Raw genomic sequence first — 19,696 nt, forward strand, 5'->3', positions numbered from 1 at the left:
AAAGTTATTTAAGACTTTTTATATAGATGCAAAGTTTGTGGAAATACTAAAAAAATTGCAAAGTAAAAATACATGGACTGGACACGGTAAGAATACAGAACGGAATAATAGATCTGTTATTTTGCTGCTAGCAAATAACGGGTTTTTGTACGGGTTTTTTTTTAACACCGTGACCGCGAAGCAATGTACTGCGTAAAGAGTACGGGAGGAAACGAGCCTTATATCGCTGTGAAATTCGCCAAGTTTGAAGTGAGAAAAGAAGCAGCAGGGGGAGAAGTTATATTTTAATCAAGCAATAAAATCTCCATCCGGCTGTTTTACGTGAACTCCAATTAACCTTAATCGATCTTTAACGTGTCCAACGACGCCAGCGGTATGTCTAATTAGCACGCTCTCACGGATCAAATATTAAAAAAAAAAAAAAATTATATAATATAATTATGCAATTTGAATTGTATAAATAGAAAAATAGCAAAAAGTGTGCGACAACTGTGTTACAAGGTTTAGTTTTTATTCGTTTTCTGCTTTACGTTTATCGCGTCTTCGAGAATGTCCGCTTCTTTTTTTTATTTTATTTTATTTTTTTTCCTTCATCTAAATAACTCTGGAATGTTCATAAACAATTTATAAATAACGCCGGAAGTAGCTGTGACAAATAACATTGTTAGTGCTCGACGACAATCGGAGGAACAATGCGTTTTATCGCGAGAAATGAATCATCTTAGGCGTCTTATAGTCTTTGTTGAAATCGAGTCACTCAATAACATCGGCGTGTCATCAATCTCGCGTGGCGAGATAGCAATAATAGCAACGGCCTCCGTTTATCGAGCGCTCGCGAAATCACGTTATCTTTCGCGCCGTGAATGTGTGTGATAACAGCGCGAGCTGAGGGTGACAGTCGCGCGCTGCCGCGCCCGCGTGCGTCGCCAAGTGCAGTGTGCCGTCGAAGATTGGAAGATATCATCAATCCGCGATCGACGAGCCTTTGTCGAAGGCACGAGCCGACACCGTGCACCGGACACCACTGCCGACGCATGATTCTCTCGGCCGAGAATAGTCGCGGCGCGGTGACACGCACGTCGTACGCGCGAAAATGCCCCGATAAGATAATCACGACGATCGCACAGCGCGCCGCGCTTCTTCCTTGGGACCCTCAGGTGGGCGATCGCACGTTTTCATGCCTAGGTTAAAGTTCACATCCTCGCGCGGCCTTCTCTTTCTCTCTCCCTCTGTCCTCGTTCTCCCACTATCAGCTGTGGTCACCACCGGCTCCACTTTGCAGCGTGTTTACTTTCTGATCGCTCCTTATCTTCGCGCGTTTAAATAGGCGACAATGTCGACACGACTTGTAATTAGAAGAGCGACTGTTGTGTCACAAGGCTGTCCTTTTGCAGAGCAATTCCCGTCTCATTTGTAACGGTACACGCGTACCGACTCGTCTGTTATGCAGGATAGATGCGAATCGACGACTCAACCATGTCCCCGAGAAACGTCACCGAGTGGACGGCCGAAGATGTAAGAGCGTGGCTCGTGGAAAACGGGCACGAAAAGTATGCGGATTTGTTTTACGAACACGAGATTGACGGGAAGGTACTTCTAACACTGAAGGAAGAGGACCTGAAATCTAGCATTTTAAACATAAGGAAGATCGGTGCTATTAAAAAATTGTATTTAGCTATAAAACAATTGCAAAGGGACAATGTCGCTGTTTTATTCGATCTCGGATACGTGGATTTATTTCCTTCAACAAATTTTTATACCCATCAGAACAAACACGAGGTAAGGGCGCAATTTATGATCTATAGTCACAAAAATTGCTGTGCTTAACATAATTTATTTGCAGATGCCCAGTACTGGTACAAATAATGAAACGTCTATCGAGAACGAATTTTATTCGGCTTCTGTATCTGAAGACGGTCATGCCTCTCACTTGCCGCCTGAAATCTGGAAAACAGTCATCAGTTTGGGATATTTGTTCATTGTCACGTGGATTACTGCCTTTGTGATGGTTATCGTTCATGACAGAGTGCCTGATATGAAGAAGTATCCTCCATTGCCAGATATATTTTTAGACAATGTACCTCATATTCCATGGGCGTTTGATATGTGTGAAGTTACCGGTACACTGCTTTTCGCGATATGGCTTGCTGTGCTTATATTTCACAAGTATAGGTAAATAATTCCTCTATAAATAAATATGGGAAAAAATGTAATTTGCCAAATCAAATAATTTATTATTTATCACACAGATTTATTTTGTTACGGAGATTTTTCGCACTGTCGGGTACAGTCTTCCTGCTAAGGTGCGTGACAATGCTCATTACTTCATTGTCAGTACCAGGTGCACATTTACAATGCCAACCACGAAAAGTTCCAGATGAAGATTGGACAAAGTAAAATATATTATAAAATATATACCTTTCCTTTTTTTTTAATACAAGTACATAATATACATTTATATTTTTTTTTAGTGCTGCTTATGTTGAATTGTATAATAAAATAGCAATGGCTTACGTTATTTGGCGAGGTGCTGGCATGTCTATTCAAGGCGTTAGAACATGCGGAGATTACATGTTCAGCGGGCATACAGTGGCGTTAACTATGCTTAATTTTTTCATTACAGAATGTAAGTAATAATGTATATTATTTCAATCGGAGCGGTCAATTTAAATATTTATAGAATACCTATTTTTTATTACAGATACTCCGAGACATTTATATTTTCTGCATACTTTTACATGGATGCTAAATATGTTCGGAATTTTTTTTATCTTGGCGGCACACGAGCATTATTCCATCGACGTTTTCGTCGCATTTTATATAACTTCGAGATTATTTCTTTACTATCACACGCTGGCGAATAATCAAGCACTGATGCAGCGCGATTCGATTAGGACCAGAATTTGGTTTCCATTATTTAGTTTTTTTGAATCATCGGTTGATGGTATTGTTCCTAATGAGTATGAATCGCCGTCCTTAATAATTTGCAATTTGGTAGGTACGGGAAAAAATATTTGGCATTGTGTACGATCTCGGATTTCTTTTCGAAAAACGCAGCGCAACGTAAATGGTAGTTTAAGCAGCACAAAGAAAGAATACTAATATATATAATTTTTTTTAATTATTTCTATATTATATTTTGTATTTTTGAGATAAATATGCGATGCAGGAGGCATTTCATTGATTTTTTAATTTCAATTTCGTGTGATACGTAAAAGTACGTGCATACATGTGTACACAAAGAGAAAGAAAAGACCAGAGAATAACACATTTCTCCAAGTTTTCTAAAAGAGTGTAAGATTGACTCTATATTGTATATTTATCTTTTCAAAATTTCGTGACTGTTTGACAAATCTGTTGGATTAATATTGAAGAAAATGTAATAGTAATTTTAAATATTTATTTTTGCGATGAGATTGCTAGGGTAACGAAAGAGATTGAAATAATTCAAGCTACATTGATCAATATTACATCCTAAAGTTAATTTTGTTATCACAGAAAAGTAATATAATTTATTCATTAAGAAATCTCCAAAGACAAAACTTAGTGTATAAAGTACTTTATTAATTTAGCATGCATAATTTTTCGAGCATGCCACATCATTTAAGACTTGTTTAAAAAAAATGTTAATTCATATACGTATTCATATATGCGTATATATATTGATAATATGTCACATATACATATATACTATATTTATATTACGTAACATTTGCTCACACGTACTTTCGTTTTCTGTTTGTGATACAAGAAGTTATATCGAGAGCTATATTGCGACGGCCTGCAGGGATGTTAAATTTGATCAGTAATGATTAATAATTTTTAGCGGTTACCAAGTTTAATATTAACGGTATCGTAGAATTTCTAAGTTAGATATATATGTTTGAAAAAATTTTTGTTTGTTAGTAATGGAACACAACATTTTAAGAGTAAATGTATATTATACTGTCATGCATTCCTGATATCTGATAAAATTAATAATTTAAGACTTCCGTTTGCTCAATGCTACTAAAATCATACGATGTTTCTTTTTAATAAAATTAAGGAAATATATTTTTATTAATTTTATTAATAAAAATGTAATTCATGTAGTTAATTCATAATTAATATAATTGCAGTGAGATAACGGAAGATACATTGACATTGGTATTATTAAACAGAGGCTGAAAATACTGCTGTTATTGTGACTTCTAATCTAATGTCGTGCGTAAAGTATTTGTATGATATGATTATATGAATTAGCTTCTATACGTCATATGTGGAAGCTATTGCCAACAGTAATATATATATATATAATAGCTTTTTAATAATTCATCCATATCTATTTTTTACTTGTGTGATAAATAACTTAATCTTGTTAGCATTAATGAGTACTGATTATTGATAACTTGTTAATGGTGCCTGATTGTTGGTGTTTATTACTTTATATACTTCCAAAACTATGCAATGTATGTAAACTCTCTCATGCTAATATCGACCAATATGCCGACTTGTTTGAAAGTCGGATTGATTTGCAAACTATTAAGAAAAATGGCACGAATAAAAAGACGTCAATATTTCAGTAGGATGTTCTTTCATTAAATTGTTATACCTATTGTTAATTCTATAATTTTACTTAGTTAAAAAAAAATTTAAAGTTTATTTTTTGCTTAATTGAATTTTGAAAGATCAGAGTTTTCAAATAAATTTTTAATTGCATGTTTCGTTCCATACCAGCCCTAGCGCGCCGATCAAACACAGCGCTCTAGAGATCTGGTCGCAAGCTCGCAACGGGCTTACGTGACTCATTCTTTTGCGAACGAGAGGATACGTGGCCACGCGGAGAACATCGGTTTCGAGACGAAGATGTCGAGGCATCTGCGTGTGTCCTCTCTTACGGTTATCATCGTGTACCTGTTTCTAGTGAAACGCTGTGATTGGTCGACGCGTAATTTCCCTAGCGCGCCGACCAATCACAGCGCTCCATCGATCGCCTGATCGCGAGTTGGTAATAGACTGTGACAGTCACAGCGTACTACCAGAGGACACGGCGATCACGCGGTTCGAGTTCGAAACGAAAATGTCGAGGCATCCGTGCGTCGTAGCCCGTTTCTCGTATCGAATTCGAGGATTTGAGACGGTCGGGAGTGTCGTGGATTATCTCGCGAGTGTCCAGTGCGCGGAAAAATAACTCAACAACTATTGCGTACTATTAGAAGTCACGGCAAGCACGCGGTTCGAGTTCGACACGAAAATGTCGAGGCATCCGTGCGTCGTAGCCCGTTTCTCGTGTCGAATTCGGGGATTCGAGACGGTCGAGCGTGTCGTGAACTATCTCGCGGTCCAGGACGCAGAAGGATGACTCGACACGTGCTACCTGAGAGGAGGAGGAGGCCCAGGAAGGGTATCCTGCCCCGGCGGAGCAACCCATGGGTATATATCAATTTTTTCTTTGGATTTTTAATAACGTTTTTTAATTTTTTTCATTTAATTAAATTTTATATCTACTAAATAATTGTTTTATTTTTTTGTTTCAGGTCAAGAGAAACTCCGCTGCGTCGCATCGCTCAGTGCCGCACGTCGATTCGAAATTATACGAACTGCAGCCGGTTCGTCGGTCGTTCGGGGCTGCCGATAGTTACCGGGCGTTTTTTTACGTTTCTTTTTAATCCGGGAGTGTCGAAAAATTTGTTAAGTAATTTTCGCGACTGTAACTTCACCCGGTCGCGTTCGCGAGTTACTTGTGCGCGGAAGGATGGCTCGTCACGTCCCATCTGAGAGGAGGAGCAGGCCCGGGACGGGCATCCTGCACCGGCGGAGCAACTCTTAGGTGAATATACATTTAAAAAAATAAAATATTAAATAAAAACTTTTATCTTTTTTTTTTTAATTAATTTTATAAACCAATTTACACGTTTACAATAATATATTTTATTTTATGTTACAGCCAACGCCAGAATTCTACAACTCCGCTGACGCTCATGCAGATCGGTGAGTTGCATGCTTTTATTTTCGTAGTTTATTATCGGGTCTCTTGAACCGGCAAGAAATTATTATAATTAATTATATACTTCCTGACGTTGTCTTGATTTGTTTGGCGGTGGTTTGCAGTCAATTTTTTCAAAAGTAATAAAATTTATTACCCAATTGGTCCATCGTGGGCCAATCAGGAAATAAATAATTTTGTTAATTTCATGAAAAGCCCTTAGGAGCCGCCACCGATAAGTCTAGCAAGTAATACGAAATAACAGTCGACGCAAGTATCTAACGTATAAGCAAAGTTCGGGTGGGCAAAGATCTTGATATAAAAATCGCAGAGTAAAATAATATATACGTTGTAAATTCTTTTCGTTTATTAATACAAATTTTACATAGAGATCAGATATGAACACGTAAACGCGAAAGCGCGGAATTAAGTGAACAAGTGTTAATTATCCTAATTTATTCATATACTATAAATGTGTCGTAAGAAGTGCATCAAAATCCGTGAGAAAGCATTCGCTTCCCTTCCGAGGAGCTACTTGTCAGGGTATGTACAAAACGCATGTACATTATACGTGAACATTTCTAATATAATCTAAAAGAAAAACTAGCTGTCACATTTTAGCAAGAGCCTACATTTCTTTTTAATGCTACACATCATTCTTTATGGATATTTTCTTTGCGTTACATCAAATTCAGTTAATAAATATAAAGGTATTGCGTTATACTGTCAATATTGCAAACGAGTCCCGCAACCATCCCCAGTATCAGATACTAGTAATTAGAAAGACAATTTTATGAAAATTGGAAATTATTTATTCTTCATCAATACTCTTGTTTTCAATGCATATGTTTTGCCTTACGCCTTACAATGATAGCCAAGGCTAATGATAAATCTGATAAAATAATTAATGCTTCATCAGCGAAAATAAATAATCTCCAAGTTAGGAAAAAAAAAAAAATTTATTATTTAATCCGTCTAAAAGTTATACTTGCATTCATCGATAATTATTAATTAATGTAACTAACTATGATATAACTACTGCTGACTAAACATCGCTTAATGGCAGTTTCGTACTAATTAATCCAAGACGGCTGCCGAAGATCTGTTAAGAATTCTTTTAATCGCGATCTTCTGTAGCCATGTTGTCGAACGTTTTACAAAGTATATAAATTCACCGTAAATTATTACGCTAACAGAAATATAATTTTTTGCACTAGAATAAGTAATTCGATTAGAATGATGCTTTAGAAATGGTTTATAATTTAGAAGAAAGTAAATGTCGTGGACATTGTATTTGTAGATAGCCACGATAAATATCGATTTACTTTCACGTGTATATTTTTAAGTATCGTTGATGGTTAATTTGCCAAACAGTTTTTTTAACCCTTAATGTTTAATTATTTAAAAACTTTGTCAAGAATAGTAATTAACCTAAAAATACAGCTTGTCTATAAACATTTATGGCAAATTTGCAACTCGTTAAGAGTTTGGAAATAAGATAATGTTATCAAGTAATCAAGAGGAGCGTAGCATTCTGGCGGAAATATTATAATCTTCTGTTGGCACTTGCCACCGATTATTCCAGTCGATTTTATTTTTGTATGAGCACATTGGAAGACGTGTCACGCGTTCACATCTTCTGGATACCGACCAATAGACGAAATTTTCGGGACATTTATAAAGATATCCTTGTAAATTATTTCGGGTATCGCGTTTGCACTTGTAAAAAGTATTACTGCAGCCTTGCCGATAAGGAAAATGACCTTCTTGCGGACAAAGTTGATTCGACGACACCTTCATCTAAAGCCATAGAAATAATAATTTTTTTAATTATTAATATTTCGTTGTAAATTAATTTAATCGTTAAATAATACTTACGGGCGATAAATCATTATCTTCCAATCTTCTATAAAATCTAGCGTTTGTTTTCGTGCCCGTGCATTGCTGGCTGCTTTGATCTTCAGGTAGACATTGAATTTTTTCCTCGTCGAAAATAGTATTCTCGGGGCAACTCAATACAAGAATTTTAATTTCCATATTGCCTTCGGAGGTGCACTGATAGAATAAATTGCAATATTTAGGATGTCTTCGGAAACCAGTGGGACAAACTAAAGTGACTTGTTCGTCGGTTAAATTGCCGATAGCACAAGGTACTGCTCCTGGCACCGCCGGGGCCGGCTCTGTTGTTTCGGTTGTCATTTGTTCTTGAGATTCTGTCGTGGATTGCTCCTGCGTTTCGGTACTTGACTGCTCTTGTGCTTCTGTGCTGGACGGTTCGCTCGACTCTGTCGTTTGCTCCTGAGATTCCGTCGTCGATTGCTCCTGAGATTCCGTCGTCGTTTGTTCCTGAGATTCAGTCGTTGCAGATTGTTCCTGCGATTCGGTTGTAGACTGCTCTTGAGTCTCGGTCGTAGACATTGCGGACTCTGTGGAAGCGGCAGCTTCGTCAGTCTGTTCGGAGGTGGTAGAATCAGTCGCGGCTTCTGTGGCAGCTGTTTCAGTCGTCGATTCTGTTATGCTTTCGGTACTCTCCGGCATATTTGAGGTTATTGAATCTGCATCGGTAGTAATAGCATTTTCTTCTGAAGTAGTCTCCATGGATGAAATTGTTGTACCAAGATCCGTGGACGTAATCGTGCTTTCTTCTGTTGGTTGAGTTGCACTCTGCGTTGCAGTTGTTGTTTCCGTCGACGTCGTCGATTGCTCAGGCATTCCGGATTGAGTTGGTTCCACATTACTCGCAGTTGTATTTCCAGTAGTGCAATCTCTCGCGGGGTAAACAGATTCGGGATAATTACATACGCTAATGCTCGGATCGAAAATAGTACCTGGTGCACAGTCAAAATGATATACGTTGAAACCGTTGCCATTATTAACGCAGCGATAAAATTTGTCGCATTTTGTCGGGTGCGGATAAAAGCCTTCGTTGTTACATATTATTCCGTTACTCGGCTTTTGTGTTGCGCAATCTGGCACGTGTGACTCGGTAGACGAAGATGATTCTTCACTTGATTCAGAAGTAGGTAAAGATTGAGACGAAGATTCAGGCTGACTTTCCGTACTAGAACTTTCGGGCATTATAATCTCTTCTGGTTTTCCTGTAGAAGGTTTTTCATTATTGCTAATAGGCGTGCTAGTAGTTGATGACGATTCTGCCTTGTCCGCCTCTGATGTAGCTGAATCGGTAGATATTTCACTCGGTGTGCTGGCAGTTGCAGCGCTTTCGGTAGAAATTGAAACTGGAGATGAAGTAGTTGCAATAGTTTGACTAGAAGCAGTTGTAGAACTACTTGTGACAGGAACGCCAGACGTTGAATCAGAAGTACCGGGACCTTGATCGATTTCGTTGCTGGCGGTTGAGCATGTAACTTTTTCGATAAAATTACACGTTTGTAATGATTGATCCCACGCTGTTCCAGGGCCACACTCAAATTCGTATTTTTGATAACCGTATTGGCCTTGCACACAACGATAGAATTTTTTACAATCACGATCCGGAAAGAAACCTTCTGTTTTACAATCGGTTTGTCCAGCTTGAGGCGAAAATTCAGTAGATGCAGAACTCGGTAAAGTAGTTGTACTGCTATCGGGTGGCAAATATGAAACGGACTCGGATGCTGCACTAGTAATTGCAGTGGAAGGTGGTAAATAAGATGCAGAAGTAGTAGTTTTTTGCGTTGCGGGAGGAATATAAGAAACGGATTCGGTAACTTGCATTGTTGAAGATGAATGTGTACTACTGGGTGGCAAATAAGAAGGTGACGTTGTTTGAGATGGTGCAACAGAATTGCTCGTAGCGGTAGCAGCTTGAGTCGAAGATTGTATCTCTGGTTTTAAAGATGTTGGAGACAGAGTACTTTCAGAAGTCTGTGGTGGCAATTTACTTGTATCTGGTTTATTAGTACTGTCTACTTCATTCAATGATGTGTCAGGAGAACCTGTGGAACTTATACCGTTTGCCTGATTGCAATGTGGTACAGCATAAGCATGATTACAACTTTGAACGGATGAATCCCAGACGGTTCCATCACCACATTGAAAATCGTATTTTGTAAAAGATGACTTTCCATTATCGACACATCGATAAAATTTGCGACAATCTTGTGAATCGGCAAAAAAACCTTCTGCTGTACAAAGACCTAAAACAAAATTTATTTGTTGTTATTAAAACTGTAGTTTATATCATTTATTTAATTTAATTTTTTTTTTAATTTATTAAATTAATTTAATTTAATTTTTTTTATTTTTTTAAATTTATTAATTTAATTTAATGTAATTTTTTTATATTTTTTTCAATTTATTAATTTAATTTAATGTAATTTTTTTTTTTCAATTTATTAATTTAATTTAATTTAATTTAATAATTTATTTAATTATACCTGTCGATGGCTGGTTGCTAGAGGTTGATGAATCTGGAATCTCTGGACTGCCCGGTGACCCCGGTGTTCCTGGATATCCTGGAGAACCTGGAGAACTTGGTGCTCCAGGATATCCTGGACTACCCGGCGAACCTGGAGATCCTGGCCTACCTGGCAAACCAGGAGAGCCTGGAGAACCTGGCGAGCCTGGAGATCCTGGTGTACCAGGATATCCTGCGGAACCTGGAGATCCCGGTGCTCCAGGGTATCCTGGACTACCCGGTAAACCAGACGAGCCTGGTCTACCCGGTGAACCAGGAGAGCCTGGAGAACCTGGTGTGCCAGGAGAGCCTGGAGATCCTGGTGTACCAGGATATCCTGGGGAGCCTGGAGATCCTGGTGCTCCAGGGTATCCTGGACTACCCGGTGAACCAGACGAGCCTGGTCTACCCGGTGAACCAGGAGAGCCTGGAGAACCTGGTGTGCCAGGAGAGCCTGGAGATCCTGGTGTTCCTGGATATCCTGGAGAACCTGGAGATCCCGGTGCTCCAGGGTATCCTGGACTACCCGGTGAACCAGACGAGCCTGGTCTACCCGGTAAACCAGGAGAGCCTGGAGAACCTGGTGTGCCAGGAGAGCCTGGAGATCCTGGTGTTCCTGGATATCCTGGAGAACCTGGAGATCCCGGTGCTCCAGGGTATCCTGGACTACCCGGTGAACCAGACGAGCCTGGTCTACCTGGTAAACCAGGAGAGCCTGGAGAACCTGAAGATCCCGGTGCTCCAGGATATCCTGGACTACCTGGTGTACCAGGATATCCTGAAGAGCCTGGAAAACTCGGTGCTCCAGGATATCCTGGACTACCCGGCGAACCAGGATATCCTGGCGAGCCTGGAGAACCTGGTGCCCCAGGATATCCTGGACTACCTGGTGAACCAGGCGAGCCTGGACTACCTGGTGATCCTGGTTGACCATTTGGATCTCCAGGTTCTCCTGGCTGGCCATTTGGATCTCCTGGTTGACCTGGTTGACCATTCGGATCTCCAGGTTCTCCTGGCTGGCCATTTGGATCTCCTGGTTGACCTGGTTGACCATTCGGATCTCCAGGTTGCCCTGGTTGACCTGGACTGCCAGTGTCGCCATTCCATTGCCCATTATTATTATTATTATTATCTCCACCGTCTAAGCTTTGTCTGCAATCTTTTCTTGTAACAGCCCAAGCGTGATTACATGCTTGAATCTCTGGATCCCAAACAGTTTCTATACCACACTTAAAATCATACTTCGTTAACTTTCCATAACCTTCGTTAACGCATCTGTAGAATTTTCTACAGTCACAATTATCGGCTAAAAATCCTTCTTGTACGCATTGATTTCCATTTTGACAATTTACATCATTGCCTGGTTGATTTGTACTTGATTGACTCGCTAATGGTGGCTGTAATGTTGTTTCTGGTGTTTTTACCGGTGTAGCTGCTTCAGTTGTAATTGCAGGATATCCAGTCGTTATTGGAAATTGCATCGTCGGTTGCGACTGCATAGTTGTTCGAATTGTTGTCCATATAGGCGAAGGAGGATCTTGTACATTCGAATCGAGCTCATTTTCGAAACTGCCACATTCAGATCGACCGCTGTCTTCTGGATGCGTACAAATATCTCCTTTATCTTTGGAGAACACTGTGCCTACGCCGCATTCGAATTTAAAGGTCGTTAACGGGCTGCCATTCCCCCAATCTACGCATCTATAATAAATTCGGCAATCGCGGGGATCAGGATGATATCCTTCTTCTTTACATTGAAAAGGCGCATTGTTCTGTCTGTATCGATCTTGATTATATCCATAATAATCTAAAATTCAATATAGTTAAATCAGCATTAAAATTCAATCAATTTAATCATTAGTAAATTAAAATAATTCTCGCTTTTAATTATTCTACGTTACGATAAAAATTAAATTATTCTTACCGGCTTCTGTCAATTTTATTACGCTCAGCGTCGTAAATATACTCAAAATCGATTTAACTTTCCACATCTTTTATCTTGAATTTTATCTGTAACATAGTAAAATTAATTATTATTATCTGAAAAAATATTATTAATATCGGTAATGATTTTTATGCCGTTGTATGCGACGTATTTCACGTATCAACGCGTGAACAGCGGCAACGGTAGAAGCAACATTGTGTAAACTCGTAACGAATTGCAACGTACATGACTTGTCAATATATACGTACGTATACGTCATCAAAAGGAGAAAATTGTAAAAGAGGAGACGCGTTCGTGCACAAGAAAAAGTTAAAGATAAAGAGCAAGAAAAAGGGAGGAGAATGAGAAGAGCTTGAAATGAATAGACCCGTTCCAATCTCGTTTTATCATCTTCCCTTCCCGTCTAGTGTAAAGAATATTGCGCGAACAATGACGTAACATCCGTCTGCGTCTTCCTGCTTAGAGTTAAAAAGTCTGTCATTACTTAATCGTGACGGTAAGTTTCAATGGCGTGTTTAGATTGCAAATTCATTGCCAATGCCAATCGTGCGTTGCAAAATTCCTCTCGCACAATCGAACAATATATTAGTTTGCTTATTAATTTTTTTTTTATATTTTAATTTTAATTTTAATTTTATTTAAAATTATTTGACACCACGTATTAAGTTTCAATTTTTTTTCATAAATATTCTATAAAGATAAAAATGCTGAACGTAAAATTTTATACAAAAATCAGGATATAAATATAAAATTTTTTAAATATCTTTTCGAGCTTTTATATGTCGCGATTAATGCAGCCGATATTTTAATCGTTTTAAATTCGTACGAGTAGCCCACATTATAAACGGTATTCTCGAAGAAATTTCCGCAGCGTTGAATGAAACATTTCACGGCGCGATGTTGTAGGCTCCGTTTACACGCCGGTCGTTCCCTGAATGCTAATCAAGATTATTCCACATGGTCGTTGCTTTCGATTATAGGCGCGTTTACGATTATGCGAAAGAGCATGCAATCTACTTTGCATGCGAAACATCAGCGCTAGGGGGTGCAAAATAAATAATAGATAAAAAAAAAAAATGTTTAATGGAACTTCGCGTTCAATTTTATATAACATTTATTTCAAACGCAATTTTCATCCCAATTATATTTCGCAATATGAAGTAATCGTACGTTTATCACGTTCTTCGATAATACGTATTTCGTAACGATGTATTTTAATTTAATTCCTGCCGTTTATTTTCGCGACTTCAGCCCTTATTTACCTCCCTTATAGGCAATTCGCGTTGAGAAAAGTTTTACGTTGCTTCGTGAAACATCGCAGGCATTTCGCTGCGCGATGCACTGCTGCGCGAATAAAGTATAATGAGGGCTCGTTCGGGGATTTTTACTATCGTTCACTATTAAAGTGTAAACGGATATCCTAAGCTGTGGATATAAATGCCAAATGTATGCGCGTGTAGTTTGAACATGCGCGCAAATAATGACGGGCTGTTAAAGGGGTAACGCGACTTATTTATAAACCGACGCATGCAGACAAGTCTACCACCTGCTGCTGCTGTTGTACCGCCGCTGCGGCTGCGGCTGCTGTGGCTGCTACTTTGAGAAATGAAACCTAAACGAACTCTTGCAACCTCGGACGCATTCCAAGGACAACATGCCCGGCGTATCTCGCGGTTTGTCGTGCAATTAACTCGCCCTCCGTCGATGGATATCTCGACTGGCAAGAATCGACGTCACTGAATTAACCGGCTTCTTTCTCTCTCGGTCCTTCTCAAATGCGGCACAGTACCGAGAGAATAGCATTTATACCGCGTCGAGTCTTTCGTAATCTTGAACACGCAAACACATAAGACCGTTTATTTAATTATTGCGCATACATTACGTCGCGGAGATACGTCGCGGTAAAATTCGATTTTTTGATCATGCTAAGTAATCCAGATTAAAGAACGTTAATTGGATTTCCAGTTCGTCTTCGCGTAATAATCTCTGATGTTTGGTTTTTCTTTTTTTTCTTTTCCGGGACGCTAGCTCGATCTACATATAAATTAAAGATGATTCGCACTTCCTGCAGAGCGACTTAAAAAGGTGAAATTGACGATAATGCTACGTGATATTTCCACAAAACGTATCATATGATTAAATTATCAATATTCAGATTAACATTATAAATAGTTTATTTTTTATTTGCATCTTTAAGTTATATGTATAGATAAGAACAGATATTCGCCCGTTAAGTAAATATGATTCACTTCCATCCTTGATCGTTTATAAAAAGTTTAATCGGATGCATCTGAACACGTAATTACGATTCTTGATACCGTCCGTTTGGAAGATTTAAAAATCATAGAATAATTTAATAAAATTAATTAAATAGATAATATTAATTAAATATCCAATTTTTACAGACGATTAATAAGGAGATACATATATATATTTATTGTAGATAACAATTTTTTTTAAGAACGTCTTTATTACAGCTTTTAGAAATATTAAAAAAAAAAATTGTATAATAATATGCAGCGTCTTCCCCCTGCCTTATTTCCCCTTGCAATTATTGACAGTTATTACGCATTTTCTTTTTCTTCTTATGAGATTATTAAAGATTTAACGGGTTTTACGCATATGACAGAGGACAAAGAAAATTCTTATTAATTTGAATAACCGATTATAACGCTGCGATAATCTAATTGTGGTTGAGCGTCGCTCGGTATCATTATTAAGGATCACGCCAACCAGGTTTGACAAGCTTGAGAATCGCCCTGTTAAGGGCAATAAATTATAACTTGATTATCATTTACTGGAGAGATTGATGACACGATTGCAAGCGAGTATCAAAGCTTTTTATAGAACGAAAGTATGCAATTATATACTTCAACGGCTCTTTTTGCATTGCGAGAATGCTCTTTCGTCGATCGGTGCATAGTTCACCGTCGATTTGCATAAATATTCTTAAAAAATTATAAACGACGAAGCATTACGAATTGATTGTCAATCTGAAATGCAATAAGGCTCGAAAGAATCAGTATATTCTTATATAGTTACATTAAAAAAAATTGAGGGTTGAAGAAAGTATCCATAATATGAATAATTTCCTTCGCTTCGGTCGCGAAGAACAATTCTCTTTTACTTTATGTACTACGCGCGAGTCCTCGACCTCGAATTAAAAACGATTGTTAGAAATCCTTGACACGATGACGGTTGTTAATCGCGCGAAACAATGTTTTAAGAAATAATAATCTATAGCCAGCCTTGCAGCCAAACATTTCTGATAACGCGGTAATGACAGAAAATTAGCAGAAAATGCAAGCGCACATTTCCCGATCCTTGAGTCTCTTTATGTCTTCCGCGCGGTCGACGATCGATTTGATTCATCGCAATTATAATTTTTTTTTTTTTTATGGGTAATGAAGGATAAATACCGCGCGATTATTATTCTTTATCATTCAAAGTGCAGGAGACACGTACCGGCAATATTACGTCAGATATTCGACATCGCGAATAAGTTGTGTTTAGCGACAAAGCTTCGGAGCAATATCGAAATAAGTCACTGAAGTTGTATCTTGCGCGGTATGCATTTGGGCATAAGTTAATCGGCGCGCGGGAAACCTGTTACACCGTGACCAAGAAAATAGTAACGTCTTAGTCTGCAGGCGATGATGCGAGTCGGTACAGTGAACCTGAGCTGTTATGATAGCATGGAGTACGGTGTAAGTGCAACCTTGCCGTTGAAAGTAGCAAGGCCGTTTCTTCTCCCGCCAATTCCATTTTTCCCCTGCCTGCCGTGGATATACACTTGTATACAGTGGCGTGGAAATGACAAGAAGTCATAACTTGCCCCGAGATAATTAACAATAATTAAAGAAGGTAGAAATATCGTGGAAATATATTTTTTCTCTGCGCGGAAAAGTGCTTTGATTTGAATATAAAATAATGGTAGGGACGCTCTCGTTTATCACAGTACTTTTTAGGAGTCGATATATTAATATTAATAATATTAAATACGTATTGTTACAAAAGATGAGGTAAACCTTTTTTTTTATTTTTTTTTTATTAAGTCAGGCTGTTTCATTATTCCGCGTAATGCCATGCGACCTTGTATTGTTCGATGAAATCTCAAGGAATAAGATGAATTCCTTTTAAAACGGCTAGCGATAACTGCATTGATTATTGTGGCATACTAATTATTGCCTTGTACATATTTGCAAGTGCCCATTGTGTGCAGCTTAATATGAATGTACGTACAACAGAAAGATTTCACTCTTGAATGATTCAAGAATTCAAAAGTCTTTGTTTAAAATAACATTATCGTTAAAGCGTTGTGAATTAATATTTAATTAACTTTCCAAATTTAATTTATAACAAATGTTGAACGGTAAATATACTTTTCAAGCCGGATCACACCGGTCGGCTTACACATAAAGAAATTCCGTTTCGTTAAAGTGAAAAGTACGGCTTTTGTCGCGAATACAAAATGGTAAATCTGTCGTTGAATAAATTGCGCGTAACGTCACAAAAATTTTCACGATGTCTGTCAGCGGTATTGCGAATTTTTTCTGGCTAGCTACGTCAACCGAACGGCCCTTGTAGCGACGTGTCGCAATTAAAGGGATCCCTGTAAATTGCATTCGCGAGTCTTTTTCTCGACCCCTCTCGGCTTCCTCCCGACCCCTTGACGCGTCTCTCGTGCGTTTTTTTTTCTTTTTTTCGATGTTCACTTCATTTGCTACTATAATCATGCAGGCATCCCGTAGATCTATCATGCGTCGCGTGTAAATCCGTCACTGACACCAGCCACATGCGTAAGGTTCAAGGTTGCCTCGGTAGACACATCGCATATATCTCTAGGAAAATGAGAAAGCCGCAGGTGTAAATTAGCGTAGGCATAAACAGAGCATAATTACGAAGCCGCGATGAATCAGTGGAGTCAACGCGTTCGCCGAGAACCTTGTTTCATGCAATTAATGACCGCATTAAGTTGTATCAATATAATTCACGGTGCGCCGTGTACATAACCGACGCGTACATGTGCGTATGACACTTAAATGCAGGGGGTTCTATATTCGTAAGTCACGGTATTAAAAAATGGAGTTATGGATTAATATAATTATGATCGGCGTTGAATACAAATCTGCACAACAATACGCTGGTTCACCGAATATCTTTTTCCATAAAAGGATCGCAATTAAACATGCCATTATGACGATAGTCACGAGTCCATTTCGCATTTTCCTTCATCCGGCTACTTTTTTTCTTTTTTTTTCTTCCTTTCTTTCTTTCTTTTTTTATTCCATTTCTGAACAGTTGCGCAAGGTTGAAGCCTCCGGAAGTGTTGCACATTAAAACATCGTTAATAATGGAGATACTCTTGGTATCGCGTAAAAAAATCAAATGCACGCTTCCTTTGGTCGTTTGCGGGATTCTTTTCGGTTGTTGCGGCTGCGTTATCTCGACCGTGCGTCATTGTAATCAGGATTAATCATTACGCGCGAGCTTCGAATGCGCATTTCGCGCGGCGATAGTTAAGTAATGTGTCGGAATCGAATCTGCACGGCCGCGCGTTACACGACGCACGTGCGGCGTTTCTTTATGGCGGTATCAAGCCGAAAATTAATTTCGAGATCGGTATCGGTTAAGGCTGCTGCCGTCTATTGATTACGAAATACCGCACAGGCGTGCATAATGCATTATCGGCCCGTGAGCGGACCTGTTTACTTCTCGGCGAGTCGATTTCAATGCCAAGATCGAGCAACGGATTGATCGGCCGCGGCTCAAAGCGCGGAATGTCGAGCCAAATACAGCAGCCGTTTTGCCCGTGACGTGAATTCGCGATCGAACCGAGGAATATTTTCGGCGGCGGTCGTTTACATTGCGGTCATGTCGCCCGAGTATTGTAAGACCCGAGAATGACCGGGTGAAACAGTTACGTGACTACCAGCTTCGCGATCATATAACGTTCGCACGATCGCTGCGATCTTGAACTTAGCTGCTACCTTTAAATAAGTATTAATAGATTTCGCTCGATGTCGTTCTGTTTTAGGTAAGATATAATTGTCATACGAATTCTTAGGGGCTCGAGCGTGAAATATTCGTTTTTACGTCGATTATTAGACACGTTAGCCTGATCACGTTTGATTTTCAATTATACGACTTCGCGATAAAATTTACGAGTGCAATGATTTATTCAAATTATTATTCATTTTTCCATTTTATTGGTAATAAATACAGTTACGTCGTCCAAGACGTAAAACACCAAATATAATCGTCGCAAGTAAACAGCTGATTAATTAGACTTGGCGAAACCGGCTCCAGTTTTCGTAATGAGATACACGTCGCTTTCGTTACCGAATAAATTTTTCGATAGTTTTCGATGTGAGCTAATTTTTAACACCCGGCTGAACTTTCGATTTTAAAACCCGAATGAAAGGTATCGCTTCGAGAATAAATCTACGGTGTCCACCGCCATAAAGCATGCTGATTAATAATGCTAAACACGATAATTATGCAAATTGGCTCGATATTTGAAAAAGAAGGTTACAAATATTTGGGCAACTTAGCGCGTTCGTCTGATTATCAATTATCGACTTTAATGCAGAGCGTTCGGACAGGGGCCCGTTATCTGATGCATCGTAATCGCGATGTATTTATGAGGCCGCTTAAGTTTTCGGCCAGTAACGCCTCGGACGTCGAAATTTATGCTAATCACTTCCCTTTAAGAGGTCTTCGTGAATTATCCGCCAATCTACTTCCGAAGGAAGCGAAGAAACACACCCAGCGATATTTCTATAAAGATTTAGAGCCGCAGATAAATTGTATCTGCGTTGATATCTCGTTGTAATCGCGAAAGAAATGTGTTGTAAATTAATTTCGATTAAAGTTTACTCTTTCGGGGATTCGTTCTTCTTCGTTTAGATGCCGGAATATTAATTCGCTCGTTGGCGAGATATCGCGATATCTTCCACGCACATGCAACCCCTCGCAGATTAATTAATCGACTACTTTTTCCTAACGAGCGCGGCTTCTAGCTTGAGTTTTTCATATTGTCAATTTGTTTTTTTTTTTAATTAAAAATATAAAGCACTATTTAGAAGAAAAATATGCATACAGAAAGTACTTTTGTTCACTTTCACGAAAGATAAATAAAAAAAAAATAAAAAAAATAAAAAAAAGAACACGAAAAGATTTGTGGACTCACATTTTCGATACATTCGGTAAACAAATCCCGTCGCCTGTTAGTCGTCCGTCATCTCGTGAGGCTCTTCTTTCGTATCTTGGATCCTCTCCTTCGTAGACCCCTTATGTGGTTCCTCGGAAACTCGCGTGGGTTGTAAAAACTTTTGCAGTAACTATCCTGAAAATCGGTTGCCGATCGTTGCACGTTCCCGAGAGG

The 19,696-nt window shown here is 38.8% G+C and overlaps 2 protein-coding genes across 6 annotated transcripts; one reads left to right on the top strand and one right to left on the bottom strand.

Moving 5' to 3' along the window:
• Nucleotides 1–10: 10 nt before the first annotated feature.
• Nucleotides 11–4,561, top strand: Smsr (Sphingomyelin synthase related). Of its 4 annotated transcripts, none has more exons than XM_070657323.1 (6): nt 11–373; nt 1,451–1,779; nt 1,844–2,172; nt 2,250–2,393; nt 2,472–2,626; nt 2,702–4,561. In XM_070657323.1, the coding sequence occupies exons 2-6, from the start codon at nt 1,456–1,458 to the stop codon at nt 3,100–3,102; spliced, it is 1,353 nt and encodes a 450-aa protein (XP_070513424.1). In that variant the 5' UTR covers nt 11–373; nt 1,451–1,455; the 3' UTR covers nt 3,103–4,561. The 4 variants fall into 4 exon arrangements, with proteins under 4 accessions (XP_070513424.1, XP_070513423.1, XP_070513421.1 ...); XM_070657322.1 differs by lacking the exon at nt 11–373 and adding an exon at nt 499–1,157 and having other exon boundaries at nt 1,395–1,779; XM_070657320.1 differs by lacking the exon at nt 11–373 and adding an exon at nt 500–1,157.
• Nucleotides 4,562–6,359: 1,798 nt separating this feature from the next.
• Nucleotides 6,360–19,660, bottom strand: LOC139102452 (uncharacterized). 2 transcript variants are annotated; one of them, XM_070656346.1, is made up of 5 exons: nt 19,502–19,660; nt 12,289–12,374; nt 10,345–12,171; nt 7,844–10,104; nt 6,360–7,765 (listed from the first exon to the last, which is right to left on the bottom strand). In XM_070656346.1, the coding sequence occupies exons 2-5, from the start codon at nt 12,353–12,355 to the stop codon at nt 7,481–7,483; spliced, it is 4,440 nt and encodes a 1,479-aa protein (XP_070512447.1). In that variant the 5' UTR covers nt 12,356–12,374; nt 19,502–19,660; the 3' UTR covers nt 6,360–7,480. The 2 variants fall into 2 exon arrangements, with proteins under 2 accessions (XP_070512447.1, XP_070512448.1); XM_070656347.1 differs by lacking the exon at nt 19,502–19,660 and having other exon boundaries at nt 12,289–13,547.
• Between the last annotated feature and the right edge of the window lie 36 nt (nt 19,661–19,696).

The sequence above is a fragment of the Cardiocondyla obscurior genome, linkage group LG05 (genome assembly GCF_019399895.1).
Source record: "Cardiocondyla obscurior isolate alpha-2009 linkage group LG05, Cobs3.1, whole genome shotgun sequence".
Taxonomy (NCBI): Eukaryota; Metazoa; Arthropoda; class Insecta; order Hymenoptera; family Formicidae; genus Cardiocondyla; species Cardiocondyla obscurior.